The sequence below is a fragment of the Hippoglossus hippoglossus genome, chromosome 6 (genome assembly GCF_009819705.1).
Source record: "Hippoglossus hippoglossus isolate fHipHip1 chromosome 6, fHipHip1.pri, whole genome shotgun sequence".
NCBI lineage: Eukaryota > Metazoa > Chordata > Actinopteri > Pleuronectiformes > Pleuronectidae > Hippoglossus > Hippoglossus hippoglossus.
The window spans coordinates 6,691,868-6,712,077 of NC_047156.1; the positions used below are offsets into that span (position 1 = coordinate 6,691,868).

At 43.2% G+C, this 20,210-nt stretch overlaps 1 protein-coding gene across 6 annotated transcripts in view; it reads right to left on the bottom strand.

Moving 5' to 3' along the window:
* Positions 1-20,210, bottom strand: part of srgap1a (SLIT-ROBO Rho GTPase activating protein 1a) — a 78,671-nt gene that overhangs the window by 10,876 nt on the left and 47,585 nt on the right. For 4 of the 6 annotated variants that reach the window (XM_034588779.1, XM_034588783.1, XM_034588778.1 and 1 more), the window contains exons 7-18: positions 18,846-19,067; positions 18,297-18,398; positions 12,907-13,104; positions 12,332-12,416; positions 11,141-11,168; positions 9,585-9,690; positions 7,717-7,777; positions 6,952-7,029; positions 6,280-6,414; positions 3,908-4,013; positions 3,558-3,782; positions 1,898-1,977 (exon numbers count right to left, since the gene is read on the bottom strand). In XM_034588779.1, coding sequence (XP_034444670.1) covers positions 1,898-1,977; positions 3,558-3,782; positions 3,908-4,013; positions 6,280-6,414; positions 6,952-7,029; positions 7,717-7,777; positions 9,585-9,690; positions 11,141-11,168; positions 12,332-12,416; positions 12,907-13,104; positions 18,297-18,398; positions 18,846-19,067 — 1,426 coding nt within the window. Of the gene's footprint in view, positions 1-1,897; positions 1,978-3,557; positions 3,783-3,907; positions 4,014-6,279; positions 6,415-6,951; positions 7,030-7,716; positions 7,778-8,859; positions 8,894-9,584; positions 9,691-11,140; positions 11,169-12,331; positions 12,417-12,906; positions 13,105-18,296; positions 18,399-18,845; positions 19,068-20,210 lie in introns of all 6 variants that reach the window. The other 2 variants (XM_034588781.1, XM_034588780.1) reach the window with 1 other exon arrangement.

Here is a 20,210-nt window from a genome sequence, read left to right on the forward strand (position 1 = left end):
CCAAGAAACAATGAACGGACTGACGTGAAATGATATAAGGGAGTTCCAAATTTCAAATACCGATATATCGGCCGATGTTTATATTAAAACAAAACAAACGTCAATCATTCCTATGTTGTTGTTATAAAACCCTTATGATAAAGAAATGTGATTGAGGCTTTTTATTTTACAGTCTAACCATAAATATCTTATAATTAAAAAGGAAACTTGTAATACACAAGAGCCACAAACTGAGAATAAGCTTTATTAAATATCTAAATTTACCTTATTATAGCATTAGCATTTTCTCCTCCTACACCAGCCTAAAGCAATTATCACACAGCTTCATCCTCTGTGTGCATAAATCTGACCGGTTCAGCTCATTTGTCTGAGTTCAAGAGCTCCAACAAACTCCAGGAGGCCTGTGAAACAATCCGACTTCAACGTGGAATGGTTTTTACTCCTCTTTCTTTCTCTTTTCCTCTCCGTCTCCTGCTCTCATACTTTCAGCGCAAATAGAATTTGAGCCTCGAGACAGAGGAGAGAATAAGAGTGCTCGTAACCGAACAGGAAAAGACGTTTGCTTTTGTGTCTGAAAACTGAATGAGGTCATGGGGATTTAAAAATAACTGATGACAATAACTTGACCACAGTTCAAGACTCCACGGGGAGGGACACAGTCAGTGTCGACATCCTCCTCCCAGTCTGCACAGACAAAATGAAAAAAAACACTTTTGGACCAAAACCATGGTAGCAAGGGGTTTCTGGAAAATGTAATCTTCCATTAATTACTTAAAGAGTTGATGGTTGCCATGTGTGTTTTACAGAGGGAATCCACGCATGCAGGAGTTTCCCTGTGTAATCACACGTCCGCTTTAGTTACACAAGACATCCAGGTGATAACTTTAATTTGGAAGCCGAGGGAATAACGTAATGCGAGGAGATCAACCATACGTCCCCACTGTCTATGGAGACAGATGATGAGTGATGACGGGGAGCCCCTAAAAATCGTCTCTGGGTGTGAGGAGGAGACGGGATTGGGGCAGATGTTGTCACCATGGAAACAGGTTTAGGGAAGTCTGTTACCAGGGGAAGACTCGGAGACTTGGCTCAGCTATAGGTTGATTCTTTATCCATCACATTTTGTACATCTGGTCAGCTCCAAGTCAGGAGTATTAATCACTTTTTAATGAGCTGGACTTTTATTGTCTTTCTGCCTTTCTTTGGAAGTTAAACAGCGACGCCTGACCCCGTCTGATACTCATTATTTGCTTTGGACCCGACCACCCGGTGTCCATTTCACCAAAACAAAGGCCCACATGTATGATCACACAACTTGAAACGTATCCCGCCTATGTCTGAAAGAAGCAAATCATTTCCTCCAGTGGTTACATGAGCCTGGAGTGTTTTTTAAATTCATATTTCTCCTGGACACATGGAGATGTCGTTAAACAGAGAAAACCCAGACTGTATAGTTTCTAAAAAGCTATAAAACGTGACACTCTAGATACACTCCATACATTTGCTATTCTTTTACAAATGAATATAGCAGATTTTTCACAGGGTAATGAAAAAACTCAATTCAACCTAAGGCTGTAACCCTTCAAAGAAATGTTCCCAAGGGGTCCAGACCACCATGGTAATTTGTAAAAAGGGGACGTGGAGATGTCCCAAGATCCCGAGGGAAAAAACTGCATTAGAATATGAATGGCTGCCTGTCACTGCAAGTCCAGTTCCCCAACTCTTCAAGGTTACTGCATTTACCAGGCTGAAAGGCAGGATTAGCTGCACAGAGCGGAATTTAACCCTCGCAACGCCAAGAACACGGGGGGAATCTGGTGTGCATGTGACAGATCTACACATACAACTTAACAGCTAGTTGTGTGTTACATGCGCGCATGTTTGTACAGGCACTCACCGTCCTCGCTGGTGTGCGTCTCGGTGCCTCCCTCGTTGTCTACCTCCTCCAGGGCTCCATGCTCACTGTAGGGGCTCTCACTGTGGAGACACCAAGCAGAACATCAGGGTCACGGACACGGCAACAAGTGAAGGGTCAGTTACAAAACAGAAATCAGGACTGAATATTTTCCTGTTGTGTGGTTTCACTTCTTTTTAGGGGTTAGTTTGAAACAAAATCAACAGGCAAATCTCGTGACAAGAAGGAAGAGAGTTGGCACAGCTAACAGTGCCCTTTGAGGTTTACTGGTCCTCAGAAGGTCAGTGTTTACGCTGGGGCTCAAAGAGGACACAAAAACAAGTATACATGCATTCACACATAGATTTGTGCAGCTAACACACACACGTTTGTACTTCTATCTTAGTGAGGACACTCACTAGGGGCTAGAGAATACATTCCCTAGCCCCTTACACTAACTGTAACCATCCAAACTAAGTGCCTAAACCTAAGTCTAAGTCTAACCCTAAAACCAATTCATAACCCTCAAACAGTCCAGTGAATAGGTGAGGATGTCCTCACTTTCCAAAAATGTCAGCCAAGACAACAAATAACAAATCTCCTCAGGGCTTCACAAGCTCCCCTGGAGGGACACGGTTGTGCTGAGACAGGTGATTAGCTCCAGCCACAGATAAATCCCTGTCAGTCTGAGATGATGCGAGGGCATCGAAAAGGAGAAACAGGGTCATGTAAAGAGAGGGAGAAACAAGTGAGTAGCAAAGACTTTGGGGTTTGACCTCAGTGTGTGCTGCAGTTCACCTAATCGTCCTCTTGCTGCCAGGTGACCTCTGTCTTTCTCCTCCTGCTGTGATGGTAGTAATTATAGTCATTGTTTCAGCGTGTCTCACCCAGAGAGCGCTCCACCATCTGAAGTCAGCGCTGAGACATGCTCTACCTTGTCATGTTCCTAAACCACAGACGTCTAATTGGCCTGTGTAATTACTCATATCTACGCCGCTGAAATTCTACTGACACAGCTGCAGCGCTGAGAGTGCACGCATACCTGCATGTTGAGTGAATCCCTAAAGAAGCAGGGTTGGCTCCATTCACAGAAAAAAAAAAATGGAATAAGAAAACCACTGGTCCAGACTCTCAAACATCCATCTTTGTTTTAGAAAAGCTGTGCAGCTGCATGAAGTTACCTCATCACAATGATTCTTTATGTGCCTGGGTAACCTACGACACCAGTGACAGGCCCAGCAGCCACATAGTGCTCTGGATCCTCTTCTGAGTAAGAGAGTGAAGCTCAACCTTAAACTAGAATGGCGTTTAGTAGAGCGCATTCAGTTCCCTTGTGAAACCACATCTAAATTCACTTAGTTTTTAAGTTTTTGAGTCTGACCAAGTTGCTTAACATGCCTGATTTGTTTAAAAAAATAAAAATCCATGAATTATTCTCTGAGAAATCCATGAAAACGTTGAAACTTGCAACCTCACAATGTTAAAAAATAAATCCTGCATTCTCCCCGACTCAGATCTGCACCAAAAGTTAATGGGTACTTCCCTGACCCATACTTCATCCTTCCACCAAGTTACGTGGTCCAGTAATTTTTCTGTCATCCTTCTAACAAACAAATACGGATGAGAACATTGGCGGAGGTAAAAATAACTTCTCATTCCTCACCAATAATCTCCTCCTGCCATGCACTTCTCATAAATGGGGCCGTCCAGTTCTTTGGCGTCAGGGAAGATTGTCTCGTTGTGGACGATGATGGTCTTGATGATCTCGTTGACGTGGGCCTGGCAGGAGACCTGGTCTTGGGTGTCCGGCGTGGGCATTAGCGTGGGGCCGAAGCAAATGGCCAGATTGTACGGGTCCATCATGTTCTCGTCACTGTACTGGGACAAACTGGAGAAGGGAATGAAAGAGAAAAAGAGGGAGGGATAGATAAATGAGAGTGGGGACAGTATTTCAGGTCAAATCATGACTGACAGCCTCAAAGAAACAGTAATGGTTAGTGTCTATAAACTCACTGGTTGAGGAAGGCGAATAGGTAGCGCATGACGATGAGGACCGATCTGGGAATGGTGAGGAGGATCTTCCGGATGTAGAGTGCTCTCTCATACAGGCTCTCTATTCCTAGAACAGCAAAAAAAGGTGTGGTGTCAAAATCCAACTCCAGCAGTTTATTGGCCCCCTACGACTCTTCAGAAAGACATTTTCACAAGGTTTGTTGTGAAAAAGAATTCCCCAGTGGCTTGAATGTAACAGTACACCTTCCTTCCTCATTTCGTCACTGGGATCTCTGAATATGCATTTCCATCACTGGGGACAGATACCAGGAGATCGCTATTCTCTTGTGTTGTTTGGACACACAATGGGTGACGCACTTCTTTTGTGTCATCAATCAAGTTTTTCAGTACAAACAGTGTCCTGGTGGCAAAGAGGGTAACATGGTAAAAACGAGGGTTGTAGGAAAACCATATAAACGTGGATATCGTCGTCTCTGTGTCACCATTACACTGTGCAATCAGTTTTAACATCACATTTAAAGGTTTAGGCCAAAGAATTGTTCATTTCCACTTGAAGGTAGAAATACTGAGCCATGTTGGTGTCTTTAATCATATAAAAGGCAAGAAGCGGACATGTTAACATGGATTTTCACCATATTATTGCAAAATGAATTAAGACTGCTTAGTTTAAATTCAGGAGTAGAAATAAAATCCCGAGTCCGTTTTGTCCATTCACCTCTCACATGAAGTGCACCACCTCAATATGCTCTGCATGACAAACACCTATCAATCTCATGGTGTTAAAATATTGATTATCACCAAGTCCCAGACTATAAATACAAGAGCATATTGAAGCGAAGCCAATCACTTATCAGAATTACTGTGACTCTCTGGGGGCACCAGCAACGAGAAGTGATGTGTGTGTGTATACAGAGGCCACAGGAAATGTATTAACTCGGTGGTATTGACCTTCACCTCTGCTGACACCACAGAGGAAGAGAAAGAGGAGAAGGAAGTCAGCATTCATCGTTAGCACCTGACAACCTGAACCCCGAGTAGTTTTTCCTGCTTTGTTTAGCCCGAACATTTTTTATTTCCAATCCTTCACTCACTTTTTTCCCGCCTTTCCAACAAGAGAATGACTTTATAACCCGTGTAACTTTATAAAAGAAGCAAAAAACATTCTGAGTCGTTGTGATTTTGTGTTTAATCAAAATGCCGGAGGATGCCAACCTTTATGTGTTTTATTACTCATCTCATTTGTTCCACTGTGGCACTTGAAGCAGCTTATTTTATTTGGCTGAGCTGCTGGCTGCTAAAAATAGCCCCGTCACCCTCCAGCCACTCTGTGCCATCTGGGATTCGGGCTTCTGGGATACTTGGGATGTATTTCATTTTTCATGAATACCTAACTAGGGATTCTGGGAGGCTCCTCAGTACTTCAGAAAAGCCAGTATTTGAAGATGTACTCCAATGAGCGCTAAAGAAAAATCCCCTATAAACACCTGTGTAATCACACCTGCACAAAACGCACATGCTGCAAATTCCAAAAAGAAAGATATCAGGAGCTGCCGTTCTCTGCTGTCGAGAGCGGTTGAAGGGTAAAGTGATCTCGTAGCTGCTCTGAGCTGCTCCATATGGAATAAGCAGAGGGTTTTTAATATGGAGCCTGCTGGGCATTCAGCCCACACTGCAATCACTGGCATGTTGAGCCGGGGAATGTAAACAGGGAATCCCATCACTCATCCTGCACAAATGAGTAAAAGTACACCCACGGAACACACACACACACACACACACACACACACACACACACACACACGCACACACGCACAAAGCTGCACAAGGCTTTACATCACATGCTGCGTCCATGTGACCGTGCATGTTCAATTGTTCTTTATCAGAGCTAAAAGCCCCCATATGTCATGTCATGTCTTAGCAGATCAGAGAAACACAAAGAGCTGACTGATCAGCGAACTGACTCGACATGACAATGCGACTATTCTTGGGAGGACTTCAGTGTGGATGCAGCTCTAAATTCAAATAGTGCTCAGTTCTGTGGACATTTCACATTCCACCACCATCGAGTAAGCACGGTCAGATAATAACCCTCTCAGTGCTCAACCAATTACCTCATAGTGTCAAAAGAAGAAGCCAGAGGCTGCTGAAGTATGAGTGGTGTGATGTGTTCCATTTTGAAGCTTGATAAATTAACTGTTTTTAGAAAATGAGTAAAAGTCTTTTGGAAATGTATTTACACAAGTCCTGTAATAATATGTGAGTTAATTTGGCGGCATAAAAAACAGCAAGGATGAAAATTTTGTCTGAGTGAGATTTTCTTTAAACGAAATTAAGTGATTTTAAAAGACATAACACAGTGAAAACGTTCTTACTGATGCAGGAGAGCAGATCATTGAACCTCTCTTTGGGGAAAAGAGGGTTCTCCAGACCCCGGAAGTAAAGTTTGAGAACGCCGGCCACTGAGTTGATGTCGTGACCGTTCTCATCATCCGTCAGAGGGTCGTTTCCTAAGGCACAGGAAAGTCAGCAGGTCAGATGGAAATCGATAAAAATCTAAAACAATAATGACTCAATGTGGAATTAACAACCAACTCAAAAAGATTAATGGCTCAATATGGTGAGTCAAAATATTTCATGTTGATTTATGTATTAGAGCCTGACCAATATGGGTTTTGTAGGGCTGACACTAGGTTGTAACATTTTTCAGATACTATTATATATATTAACTTTGGCAGTGATTCCTAAGATGTCGTTTCCAAACCCTTATGACAAAAAAATGTAAGTGATAATTCATAGTTTAACCACAAACTTTATCATTGTTAATAAATATAAATAAAAAGAAAACAAATACAATCAAATGTATAGAACTTGAGTTAAGAAAATAAACATTTTCTCACACAAAATCTGTAAAATAAAAGTTTACATATCAGCAAATATAAACACTGATCCTGACGTGTCTGTGAAAGGTTAATTTCCGTCAATTGGCCAACAGATAATCGAGCTCTAATATATTTAGCCGTTATAGTTTATTAAACATCTCTTACCTCTTTCAAACGAGTTCTTGATGTCATTGACTTCCAGCTGAGATCCAGACACACGGAATATTCCTTGATGTTGGAGGCCTGAAGAGAGAAACACAAAGAAAGCGAGTGATGAAGACAGAAAACAGCTTCTTCAGTCTGAAGAGGCACGTCCTGCTCCTTAAGCCCCTTCACTTTTTTAATTAAGGATAATTAATGAGTCAGGGAGGCGGCAATCAAGCTTTACTAACGTGTCTTTCAGCTGGGATTAGGATTTACTGAGGGGAGAGGTCAAAGGTCGGGAGGAACATAATTAGTTTGCTGTTTGCCTTTTAGATTTCTCCCTGTTCGTCGCTCACTGAGTGGTAAGAGGCAGCCGCCGACCCTGCGAACAGCTCACTGCTGTCACATCTTTAATGCTGAGCGCTTACAGTCCGTCACAGTGACATTTCTGATCTGGTTTTAAACCAATATTCTAACTCATCACTCGTGTTGGGCTGAGCTTTCCGTCTGTCTCCTGGTACATTGGGAAAGTGGGCGGTAAATGGCTGTACCATTGTAAACAGGATGGAATCTGCATTTTCCCATGACTGAAGTGGAACCACCACTTTACATGAAAAAGAAAATGCACACGCCCCGAACAATCCACGCCCAGAAATCACTTAACTGTCACTTCTCACCAAAGTCAGATAGACCCACAAATAAAGGAGGTTGGTTGGTTTGTATAAGGAATTCAACAAATAAAAAATGTAAACATCCGTACAATACACTGAACAATAACACACTCACCATATAAATTTATGCAGCGGATGCAGCTCTCCACCACACGAGGAATAGCCTGTCCAGAGTCCTTTAAAAGGAAAAATAAGAAAACACACAATGTCAGATCGTGTATAGTTTGACTTTAGTTACATGCACAAGAGCTAGAGCCCGACCCGAAGGATATACAGTTAATATCAATAGCAAAAATATGATTTTATTATAGATTTACTGAACATACCATGAAATCCAATTTATCAAACCATAACATTAAAGGTGTGACAGTAAATGTAATTGTAGTAAATATAAGAAATTGAATAAATAGAAGCATAAAATTAAGACTATTGTATATCAAACATGAAATTTCTTTTTTCACAGTTTCTTTTTGCATATCTGCAAACAAATTATATCTGTTATAACCCAATGTGTGCCGGTTGTATAGGCCTGTAAATGTTGGGGTCGGGCTCTAAGCAGCAACTTGTCAATGTGATGTTAGACGTATAAACATGCAAACACAGTGACAGAGAAGTTTGTAGGGTAACATACAAAGTTAGGGTTGTATTGGTGAAATCTGACTGAGACAGACTGAGTTGACTTCACTGGCTTTTTTTAATTGTTCAAGTCCATTCGACGAAATATCGCAAATTATATAAAAATCACTGACAAGCTTTAAAATGTTCAAACAAGTTGTTCAATGCTTATATTATATATATATATATATACACTTTTATATTTAGCAGCACTCGAGCTCACCCTGTGTTTAAAATGAACAAAAGCTTATCTACAGAATTACACACTTGATATGACTCCACACTTAAGATGTGAAGTGTGCTCTTGTCCTGCCTCAGTGGCAGCTGCTCCTGAGGCAGTGACTTCTACAGTGGATCTGTTCACGGGCCTCAGGGTCTACAACACAGCGGCCACGCCAAAGTCAACCATCACTGGATAACAGCTGTGAGGGTTGAAGCTCAGATGTGGGTGAAATAAAAAATCTTTGGAATTTTGATTAAACCAGGTTTTCTTCAATTCAGTCTGACTCAGGCTACACACGTTTGTTTAGTTGGTGAGGAAAACACAACATGAAGTGGAAAATGATGTTAAGACAGGACAGATAAAGGAAGTGAGCGCAGGCAAGCAGCATGGGGCCCCCCCAAGACGCTTCAAGGTGTCTACCTGATGTCGAGCGTGTGAGTTCCGTCGTCCACGGCTACAGAAATGTCGCAAGAGCCAGTGATGGCGGAGGGGGAGAGAGAAACAGAAAGAGAGAGAGAGAGAAAAGCAAGACCCAGATTAGGACCAGAGCAGCTGCCCACCAAAGCTTTTTACTGAAGAAGAGTGCACCCCTCATTCCACTCTGTGCTGGCATCCGACCCAAAAGAAAACAGTGAGAGCTGGACAGGACCGGGCTCGGCCTCCGGCGAGAGGCCGCGGAGAGGCAGGAGGAGGGAGGCAGCCACAACTCGGCAGCATCCGCTCCCTGACTGCCATCGACTCGGCTGCTTTCCCTGGCCCCTGCTCCCGCTCTGGAGGAGGAAAGAACGTCTCTGCCAGGGCGGCTCAGCGATGCCAGGTCAGCAGCAGAGTCAGGGGGGAGCTGACGGAGACAAACATTTATCCCTCCAACTGCCATTCCTCTCCTCCTGCAGCCCTCCAAAATCTGTCAGTGCCACCCCCCTACATCTCAGACACAGACTGCCAGAGCTCACTGACTCATGAGGAAGGTTTCCAGAAGCCATCTTAGCACAAATATGTTGTTTTAGTTTTTGTTGTTGTTGGAGGAATAAATCAAAGCTAAGATGCTTTGGGGGAACCCACCAAAATGGCCAGAAAGCCAGAGCGAGACAGAAAATGGAAAAGGAGGAGGAGCGACGTCGGGCGGACAGACTGATAATCAGTACCTTGATAAACGACTCCAAATTGCCATTAAATAACCTAACATTAAAAACGGAGCGGGGTCGAGCCCGCCGGGTGCCAGTGTGGGTTTTGAGCAGCCCGTTGGGATGTCTAGAATACAAAGAGTGAATTAGAACAAGTAAACGAAAAACAGTTCTTCTTTCAGGATGTTCTATCTGAGAAATTATTCTCCACGTCCTTCAAAAACACCAGCTGAAGCCGAGTAATCTCTAAAACCCTCCGGCTGAAGATGATGGACAGGAGGAGTATTTTCATTTACTTCTCTTCTTTATAATCACACCCTTTATTTCTACATAAGACATCACATGCCGGTGGAATCTCGGACCCCGCCGGGAGTACCCACCTCCTGACAGGCCCTGTGGGAGACCTCCTCTCTTAGTTTGACTGTGAGTGTGTGTGTGTGTGTGTGTGTGTGTGTGTGTGTGTGTGTGTGTGTGTTTGTGTGTGTGAGAGACTTAATGCAGTGTGGCTTCTCTTGACCTGTAGGACTGAGATGAAATGAGTCCAGGACTTCAGTTCCTTCTGCCGCACAATTATAATGACAAAACCATTCAGCTGGAAAAGCCGGAGGATGTTTTAAATATCTGATCGCACCAACACCGAGGATGAAATCTTTGCAAGACGAATAACACTGTGTTATTATGTGCACCATCACCCCACTGAGGAGTAAGTAAATGTTCTCCTAATGTAAAACTAATGTTACTTTTTGGGGGGGGGGGGGTTTGTATATACTGGTATTAATTTCCTTTAAAGCACAAAACTGCAAATTTGAATTAATTTCATCACTAATTGAACTGACAATAAGGTTCTAAATGTTATTTTTACTATAAATATGATCAGAAATAGTGAAAAATAACCAACAACTACAGTTTTGCAGAGCTCAAGGTGATGTCTTAACAAAATTCAATTAAAACGTCAACCTAGATTAATTTGATTATATTAAATTATTGATTCAATTATAAATGTTTGAAGATTATATTTAAAAAAAAGTAATTTCATTTAATTTAAAAGTTAAGTGAAATGACTGCTCCTCTTTGCTGACTGAAATGAAATGTTACAAAGCTGTTTAGTTTCCATTGCTCAAGAGGAACAATATAGTGTTAAAAAAAGTGCAAGATTCCTCATAAAAGCAATGTACGTGAAGATAAATGTTGATTCCACACTTGAACATGAATGATGACGTGTTTTCAAAGTTGCAAAATCTTAAGAGGTTTGATATATTTCTTTAAACCCTGACAAACAGTACTTCAGTGACTGAAGAACACCAACTTGCTCCTCATGCTACTGAACAGGGCTTAAAAACATGGAGGCCAGCGCATCTAGTCGATGCGGTTTGTGTTTTCAGAGTCTAACTATACGGACACCTCTGCTTTCATGGAGTTCACATCAGAACGTCCCGAGGCAAAGTGTCATCGCCTTGATGAGCTGCGACATGTCACAAGCGCTCCTGTGGCTGATGAGGGAAAACTGGATGTGAAACCTAAATATGCACGTGGGTCCTTTAAGTGTGTGTGTGTCTGTGTGCGAGTGTGCACTTTACCTTGTGGTCATGTAGTCAGCTCTGTGGCCTGCGGGTGAGAAGAGAAGAGATGTGAGGGGAAGTTAAATGTGTGGACATGCCAGGACCTGTCTCTGAGGTCCCTGCGGTGCGTTGTGCACACGCCTAGTGGAGCATTTGAAGGCTGCCATCTGTCCGCAACACAGGGCCTCTTGAGCAGCACAAACAAAACCCATACACACACCTATACGTGCACACACACAGACACACACACACACACAGACGGAAGATTTTAGTTTCATTACAATCACAGCACAAACAAACATCTCCCAGACACACGGTTGTACAGTTTACGACTGACGCCGTCCCGCAGACACACTCATCATTATACAAATACACAGACGCTCGAGTTTGAACAAGTGAGACTGAGCACAAAATAGCTTCCAACTGGTTTTTGGCGGAAACGGGAGTATTTCCGTTTGTGCGACTGCTCCAGTGACCAGAATCTGACCCCTCTGCGTGACTCACACTGTACTTCGGCTCATTGACAGCAGCATGATTAAGGAGCGTGTGGGAGGAGCACGAGGGTTTTCCTCTTCCTCACGAGCACGCGGCCGCATCGCTAATTATTGCGGACAGTTTGACAGAGACCACCGGGACCGCCGGTTAAAACAATGACTGACAGATTCTCCCCGGGTTGGTGGTAGATTAGCCGATGCCTACAGGGGATCCCACCAGTGTAGAACAAGGAGAGGCCGTCGTAATGACCGCCACCCCGTTAATACGTGGCAGCCCATTAAGTTGGGGGGGGGGGAATCAGTCACTAAGACGGATAATACAAGTTCACAATCCCTCTCGGCTCTGGCTAAAACCCAGATTACCATCTAGGAGCTCGGTCTAGTGGAAAAAGCAGGAAAACAGTGGGATGTTTGCCACAGAGAGAGGCTGAAATAATTGAGGAGAACTAAATATTTAAATACATATTTAAAAAAATAGAAACTAATTGAAAAATGTCCACAGATCAAAAAATCCACAAAAAAACCCCTGCATTTACCTACTAATTGTGGTGTAATTCATTATTTATCATGTTGGCTGTTTGGACACGGTTTGGTTTAATGTCCTGATTTCTACAGAGAGAACAGTAAAAGTGACATTTAGAGAAGTGTAAGTAACTCCACCTGAACAGTGGGAGCTTTTAGAGGCTGGTAAATAAAAGAGAGACGGTGGCCGTACCTTCCCCGAGTGTCCTCTTCAGCAAGTCGTGTTTGGCCTGCAGCTTGGAGATGAGATTACTGCCCTCCAGAAACTCCCGGAATTTCTGTGGAGAATTGAGAGTAATGACACAGCGGCCCTGAGAGTGCCAGCCACAGCGCCCGCTCCTCAGACGGCAATCTACGATAACGCGGCCAAGGGCAAAGGACGCGCCGAGGATCTTTTTAAAGCCTTTATCGGAGCATGTCCATCTCCAGACTGGAACAGGATAGTGGATGGTTTTACAAAGTAGGAACATTTTCGGGGAGAGCTTCCCCTCGATCAGCTGATTAAAGATTTCAAAGGGGGGGCCTGGTGCATGAGATTCAGAGTTTTAAGTCCTAAAGAGTTTGCATGCAGAGATTAAGCACATTAAGGTCCAGATAAAAGCTTTGAGCTCATATTCCTGGCAAATAAAACATTGGCATCTTCACCTCCTCTGAAACATCCAAGTTTAGAAAGCAAACCGAGGCAACAAATATTGCATATATAAGAGATTTATTTATATTTTTGTAGAGAAGTATAAGACATCTCTACATGTTCACACATCCACTCACCATGAAGTAGAACTGCTCTGTCTCCTGCTGGTTGGCCCTCCTCTTGGCGATGCTCGGTTTGCTCAGGTACGTCTCGGACACGGCGGACTTGACCGACTCGGTGGACCGGCTGTGGTGGAAACACTCGGACACGTCGTAGTCCTCGATGGTGACCATGTCCTGGATGGTGGTGAGCGTGGCCTCGGACGTCTTCTTGATCTGAGAGCAGAAGGAAAGAGGGACAATAAGAAAGTGTTCGTCGTTGGCTGCTCAAACGCTAAATGTCATCTCTTCACTATGACCCCGTACACACTTGGTATGAACATGTGGTTTTTGTGATCTGATCTCAAGTGAAAAGCTCTAAGTAGAGTTGCTCTACGTCGTCTGTGTTATTTAGATTTCTTCTTCTTCTTGCCGCTTCCCACCATGCATTGCAACTTTGCGAGCAGAAATTATGTATTTGTTAATTTTCCTATCGGGCGGGAAAGTGACTGATCCAAACAAGAGACGCATGTGGGGCCACATTTTAACACCAGGTGGGACACACGCACTCAGAGCTGTCCACTTAGGATCGGATGACAAAAACCACATGTTAATACCAGGTGTGTACGGGGGCCTAACATGATGTAATCATCACAGCCTACAGCTTATAACCGCCCCCTCTCGATCCCAAGAGATGCAGTTTCCTAAAAATTCACCAGCCCCGGTACATGACTCCATGCAGAGATCCATCTGCAGGCACTCAGAGGAACCAGAGGTGAACAGTGTCGGTGAAGATTCATTTCTCTAAACACCTCTTCCGTGTCAACAACAGTGCATCTCCTGGATCCTATAAATGTTAAGACTTGGCTGAGTGTGGCCTGCGACTGGGAGAAAAAGATGTTTAACCAGTGCCAGAGCTGTATTCCAGTATATGTGAGAAATAATAAAACTTTACCAACTAATTGTATAAACTATGAAAAAAGATCTGAAGTACACAGAGGTGATGGTAAAAGCTGGAGGTCGACCGTTGGGTGTAACGATCTGATGTGATAAGATTTAAGTTGTAATTTGACAAAGATTGAGATTTCCTTGAGAATGAGTGTGAATTCTTTAGAAAATATAAGCATCTACAGTGATACTGCCGGCTCTGTGAAGTTTATTTCAGCTAAATGTATTTCATGTTTCAAAGTTTTATTGCAACCCATCAAATAATTGCCGAGCCACTTCACTCAAAACAATAACTGCGAACCTACTCGTGACTAGGGCTAAAAAAGGAACAAATCATAAAGTTATAAAAGTCATTTTTAGGACATTTCAGTTTTAATTCTTGGACAACAACAAATTAATTCCCTCTAATACGAGAATAAAGAGACTATTTAAAAGGCCCAGTTGTGATGAACACAAATAACTTTTTTGCAAATAAGCTGACGGACGTTGAATGCGGACAAACTGATTGAAACCAGGGAGCAGTCAGGTCAACAGCAATTCTTCTGTCGGATGTTTAATCCCTCAAATTAATTCACTAACTGCCAAGTTATAATTTTAATATCGGGACATGTTGACCGTGGATATTTGCTGGGAAAGGAGAAATGGATTTAAAAGAGGAAAAAAAAGGTAGAGCAGACAAACAGAAAAGGAGGAAGAGCTGAGCGACTGTCTAGTGTGAGGATGAATCACGGATGTGAAAACTCTGCAGAAAAACCGCAACAACAACCTCTCTGGAAAAATCCAGCTCTGCATTCACCAGAGACATTGTGGGACGAGAAAAATGCAGCTCGATTGTGTGGCTTTTAAACGATGGGGACCCCACGGGTCAATGGGGCCCCCCCGAGTGAGAGGCAGCTGGAATTCTACTAATGATTCTTAATGGTCAGGAGGTGGTGACCCCATTTCTCTGTTATTAAGTTAGTCTGACCTCAGTGCTAATGAAAGAACGGGTTGGATTCCTGGAGTCACTGGTGTATACACACACTGGGACGCCAGTGGATTATAGCTCGTGTGACCTGTGACTCATTTGGTCTTCGAGGAGGAAGAAGAACCACCTGAAAAGCAGAAGGTGGACGCCATCACTTTCATGTGCTGCTGTGATGGATGACTGCTCCGTCACGAGGTTGGTGAGGACTCAGTGTGGATAAAGTTACATCTTGATCCATCCCATGAAGTAAAAAAACACATGACGCAGTCTTTGCTGTTCCTGCTCAGGGAGCTGTTGACAATGTCTAGACCTGAAGAATTCTACTCATCACAGTGTGTTTATGGCTCTTAGAAGGTATCGGTGCATATGTGACAGATTTATAAAATTGTTTTATGGCTTCAGCCGCACAGAGAATCTGATGAGTGACCTCAGCAAGGCCGCCTCATCTCAGGTGGCCCGTGTGGAGGCAAGAGGTCCAGCTGTCGTCGTGCAGGCAAGAGAATCGCTTGCAGTGAAAAGGCTGTTGAGTTTATCCATTATTCAGCAGAAGAATAGTTACCAGTGTTCTCTGTTGGGCTCAATTACAACAGAGCTTTTATAGAGACATGGTGGACATTAGTCACTGCAGCTGCACAATAAACCTGAAGAAAGGGACGAGGGATTTAGTTAAGTTTGTTTATCTTAAATAAAAAAAATCGCAACACAGGTATTTTTCTAGGGTCCTGTGTTGACAGTGCACTGATGTGAGGAGCTCAGTCATCATCCACTGGGAGTAGAATAGGTTCTGTACCAGTAAAATCCAAAAGAACTAAAGTTTTCTCTAAATCAGTAAACATCTGTCCCAACATCTCAAAAAGACAAGACAACTGCTGTCCATCGCTTTCAATGGACCCTGTAGTGAGTGTGTAATCTGCTGATCAACCTGCTGTGAGCACACACACAGACACACAAGCCCACACACACACTTTGATGGAACTTCCTGAAATGTATCTGAGGAAAAACAATCACTCCCTGCGAAGGAGCCTGAGTTTAGTGTGAAATGTCCTGAGAACAGTTCATGTCTGGTGAGAAGACGACAGAGGAGGACAATCATTCTGCGTTAGCTCTGGTTCATACGAAGGCAAATGAGATCTAAATGGCCAAATTACTAAATCTGAAATAGAGATGAAGCACGTTGACTAACTGAGCATTAAGACCTTTTTTAAAATTGAAATAAATCTATTGTCACTTATCGTACAGGAGCACCCAGCAGGGCTTAGTTCACCCAGACAACTTGAGGAAGATCCAGAGTCTTTCTCCCCACGTCACAACACAACCACCAGCGCTGCTGCAGAGTAAATTATTCAGCAATGTTTTCTTTCCCCATTTCACGGGAGTCAAAGAGCTTTGAGGAAACAGCTGCACTTCTGTTGAGCACTGCCCTGCAGCGCTTCCTGGCCGAATAAAGACAGACCCCCTTTTTTCTCTCGGTTGTACATTTGACTGTCGTGCTTGTAGGTCGTCGCAGCGCTTTTTGAGAGTTCATTTTTCAAGGATGTATCTGGCACGCTGTCCCCAGGAAGAGAGGCCATCTGGTGCTCCCAACACAAGGCAGCAGCCTCGTCCAGGCCTGACCCACCAGGACATTCACTTCAGACACACAAGGATGTACCCATGCACAGAGACACGCACACACACACACACACACACACACACACTGCAGGCGGTAAGAATTGTGATGACACAAACAGGACCCACACTGTTCAGCACACACAGCATAAAACACACTGACAACAAAAATAATTATAGGGCTACAACTATTGATTATTTTAATTATTGATCGGTTGATCATTTTTCTGTTAATATAATAATAAACACTATTTTTAAATGTCTTGTTCGTCTTGGATCCATCCATCCATCTTAATCCTGTAAGGGCAGAATATATTCATTTTCATTGGGTAAATATTTGGCATTTTACTAATTTAAAATCAGAATCTTTTGAATTGAACTGTTCTTGATATCATTCATTTATGGTCCGCATGTATTTAATACATTTTGTACTAATAACAGTAAAAATCTTTTGTTCTGTTAGCGGTTGAGTCTGATATTTCCATGTAGGTTAGTAGTGGCCTACTCACGCACAAGGGATTACCAGGGAATGATCCCTCCATGTAATCCAGTGTTATTGTTTGTAATTCTATCTGCCGTACTGTTAACTCTCTTAACGCCTTAACGACGACTTTATTGAGTTAGTCCTCCTGCTGCTTCACAGTCAAAGCATTGATAAGAAACCGGTGAAACAAGGCATACATCTTAACTTGGTGCGGGAAACGTAACGTACGTGTCACTGAAGCTGACAGTGACCATTTTATCAAACATGTGTCTATAAAACAAAGAACAGGTAAATGTCTGTATTTTTATTGGTTTTAAACACTGCAGGAAATCTCTGTGCGATGCTGGAAAACTAGTCGTATATGTGTTTGGTCATGGCACGATGGGGAAAACTACTCAATTATTGATTGACATCTATTTTATCACAATGTAAGTTTGTACTTCTGTTGCATTTCTACTCAACAAGTGTTTGCTAACAACAGCATTCTGGGATCTGGAGTAATAAACCAACACTTAGCTTCCCCTGTTCAGAACTGACACTTTATGGATTATTAATCAAAACTTAAAACACCTAATCTATTATCACAATTGCTGGAACAATACTCAGATATGTCAATCTATCATAGCACACTGACATGAACTCAATAACACTGCTCTCCTATCCATCATCGTTCATCCCTGTAGATGTATTTTCAGCCAATTTCACGAGGTGCAACAATATAATCAAAAGGAACCTGAAGTCGGGGGAGTTTGATTGACATGCCCCTGTGTGTCTTTGTGGGGAAATAAAAGACAGAAAGTGCACTGATGTGGAGAGAGCGAGGGAAACAGGGAGCATAAAGACAGGCGGCGGCTCGAGCTCGTAGAGGGGAAGCAGGTCAGACGTGATACAAAAGCAAGTCTCAGGGACGTGATTACACTCTGTGAATTAGTGGCTGCTCTTCTTTTATATTGGACTTAATGCTGGAGACACATCGAGATAATAGAGTCGCAGATGCAGCTCCAGTGTCAGAAACCGAGCGGCACAGGACAGGTTTGTGCAAATAAAAGCAAGACGGTGAATTCTACCGGTGGGAGCAAAAACGGTGGAGTCACACAGAGGGTTTGATGGCTACCTGCAGGGCATGAGAGAGACGAAAACACAGACTGTGTGTGTCTGTGTGTTTGTGAGTGATGTGTGCACACGCCGCAAAAACTTTGATTCCACAGAGATCTTGGTCTCACCTTGGCTGACTTCTGGCTAAAGTTAACTTTTTCTTTCGTTGCAAATGTGAGCGTCTTGCAAAACCAACAAACAGCAGCGTTATGCAACTCCTGCACCTCTGGAAGGCAACAGAACCGAAGACGTTTGACATGTCTACAACCCCCTTGTGCCGCAGGTGCCTGTATAGTAGGTTGATTTAGCGTTTTTGCATTATTCTACCTCTTCGTTTTCAATCTTCAGAGTAGCCAGACGGGACTGCAGCTGCTGGAACCTCAGGATGAGCTCTCCATTCACCGGAGGCTGCACCGAGACCTGACAAACCTGAGAAAGGAAAATGCGAGAACGCTGATCAGAAAACAAAACCTACTTTACCAGGACACAAACAAGCATCGAAATTCTTCTTCAATTGCAGAGCAAACCATAGGGATTTCTACAGCGAGTAAACAGACATGATATCAGCGTTGGAGGTGCCAGCCAAACAGGAAAACTCTTAGCACATGTTGAGCTACACAGGGGAGGAATAACATTATTTTTCAATTTCAGCGCCCCATAAATCCTGATCCAGCAGAACAGATGCAGTAAAAAGCTGCACTTAAGCCACTGAAACTCAGATCTCATTAAGTCAGAGACTTTTTTTTAATCAACTCCAAATTCACTTATTCCCTCCCTGTACTTGCAACACATAAGATTTCGATACAAACATGGATACAAACACAATTAAAAGATATAATCATTATCACAACTGCCATTGTTGAACAGATTATGCACCTCGTCTCCCATGTGAGACTGGAACTCGAACTTTGTCGGTGGGCAGAAAGCCGACGGGTACATCTCCATGAACCTCTGTCGGTCGCTTCGTGGGTCCAGGCTTTCAACGGCATTTTCGATGATGTCAAGGCCCTCGTGGCGCGACGTCTCGAGGTTGTATTCGGCCGACAGGTAGGTCCGCAGGGCTCGATTCAGACTGGCGTGGTAACCCAAGTCACAGCACTGGAAGAAGAGGGTCAGGGAGATGAGGAGAATTGACTTAATTAATTGTTTCAATTCTGAAATGTTTCTCTCCCTCTACTGACAGGTAGGGAAACTGAGGAGAGTTTTCAAGCTGTCTCATGTAATAGTTTGACAAAACCTTGTGTGTGTTACATAGGTTGTAATCATGTCTTTTTTGCGACGCCCCCTAACAAAGCCAGGAAAAGTGAGAGCAGAGGCCGACATTTCCTCCACATGTTGGAAACCGATGATCAACAACAACAGAGTGGGTCAACTGGCCAATCAGAGCAGACTGGGCTTCAATGGAAAGGACATTTCAGACAGAGGCTGAACAGAGGACCTGCAGTAATGGACATTTTGAGGAGAGTGATTTGTTTTCTGAACATTAGAGCATGTAAACATTTTCAAGTAATGAGCCAAATAAAAATGATGAACCTGAATAGGAGCATAACATGTCTCCTTTAAGGGAAGAATGTGTGATCCACACGTAAACAAAGGGTTGTTCGGATCAACAAAAACCTTAATATCACTGACAATGCTAATGTTGCATCATATAATCTATTTAAAACTAAATACTTATTATACATCTATTAAAAGAGAGATTTCTTAAGTAAACAGTCCAGGTCTTTCTGAGCCTGCAGTGCTGCCTTTGTGTTACACAACCGGATGTTACCTCCAGGATCTAGTGCTGATTTTTAATAACAGGAACCTTGGCCAAGGTCTCTCCTGGGAAGACACGCACGCCCCAGGCTCCCACAAATACAGACAAACACACACTCACACAGTTACACACACACAAACCCCGGTCGACTTGTGCAGCTTCCGAATAATAAAAGTCTCCTTCGTCGATAACCGAATGTGTGTGAGGCTGCACATGCAGCTCACGCAGAGCGAATCCTACACACAATCACACAAACACACACCCTGTTGAGATGTGAAGCAAAGCGGGGACAGGGGTAATTTCAGCACACAGCATGCCGCTGAACAGAGGCTGCGTTTCTCTTCTCCTTCTGCTCATGTCTGGACTATAAAAGCCCAAAGTGCGTGCTCAAAACTCGGCCTCATCCCGTTTCCTAAGAAACGCCACAGAAGATGGTGCATTTTTAAAAGTTTATTTCTCTAATAAAAATAATACCAACGCAG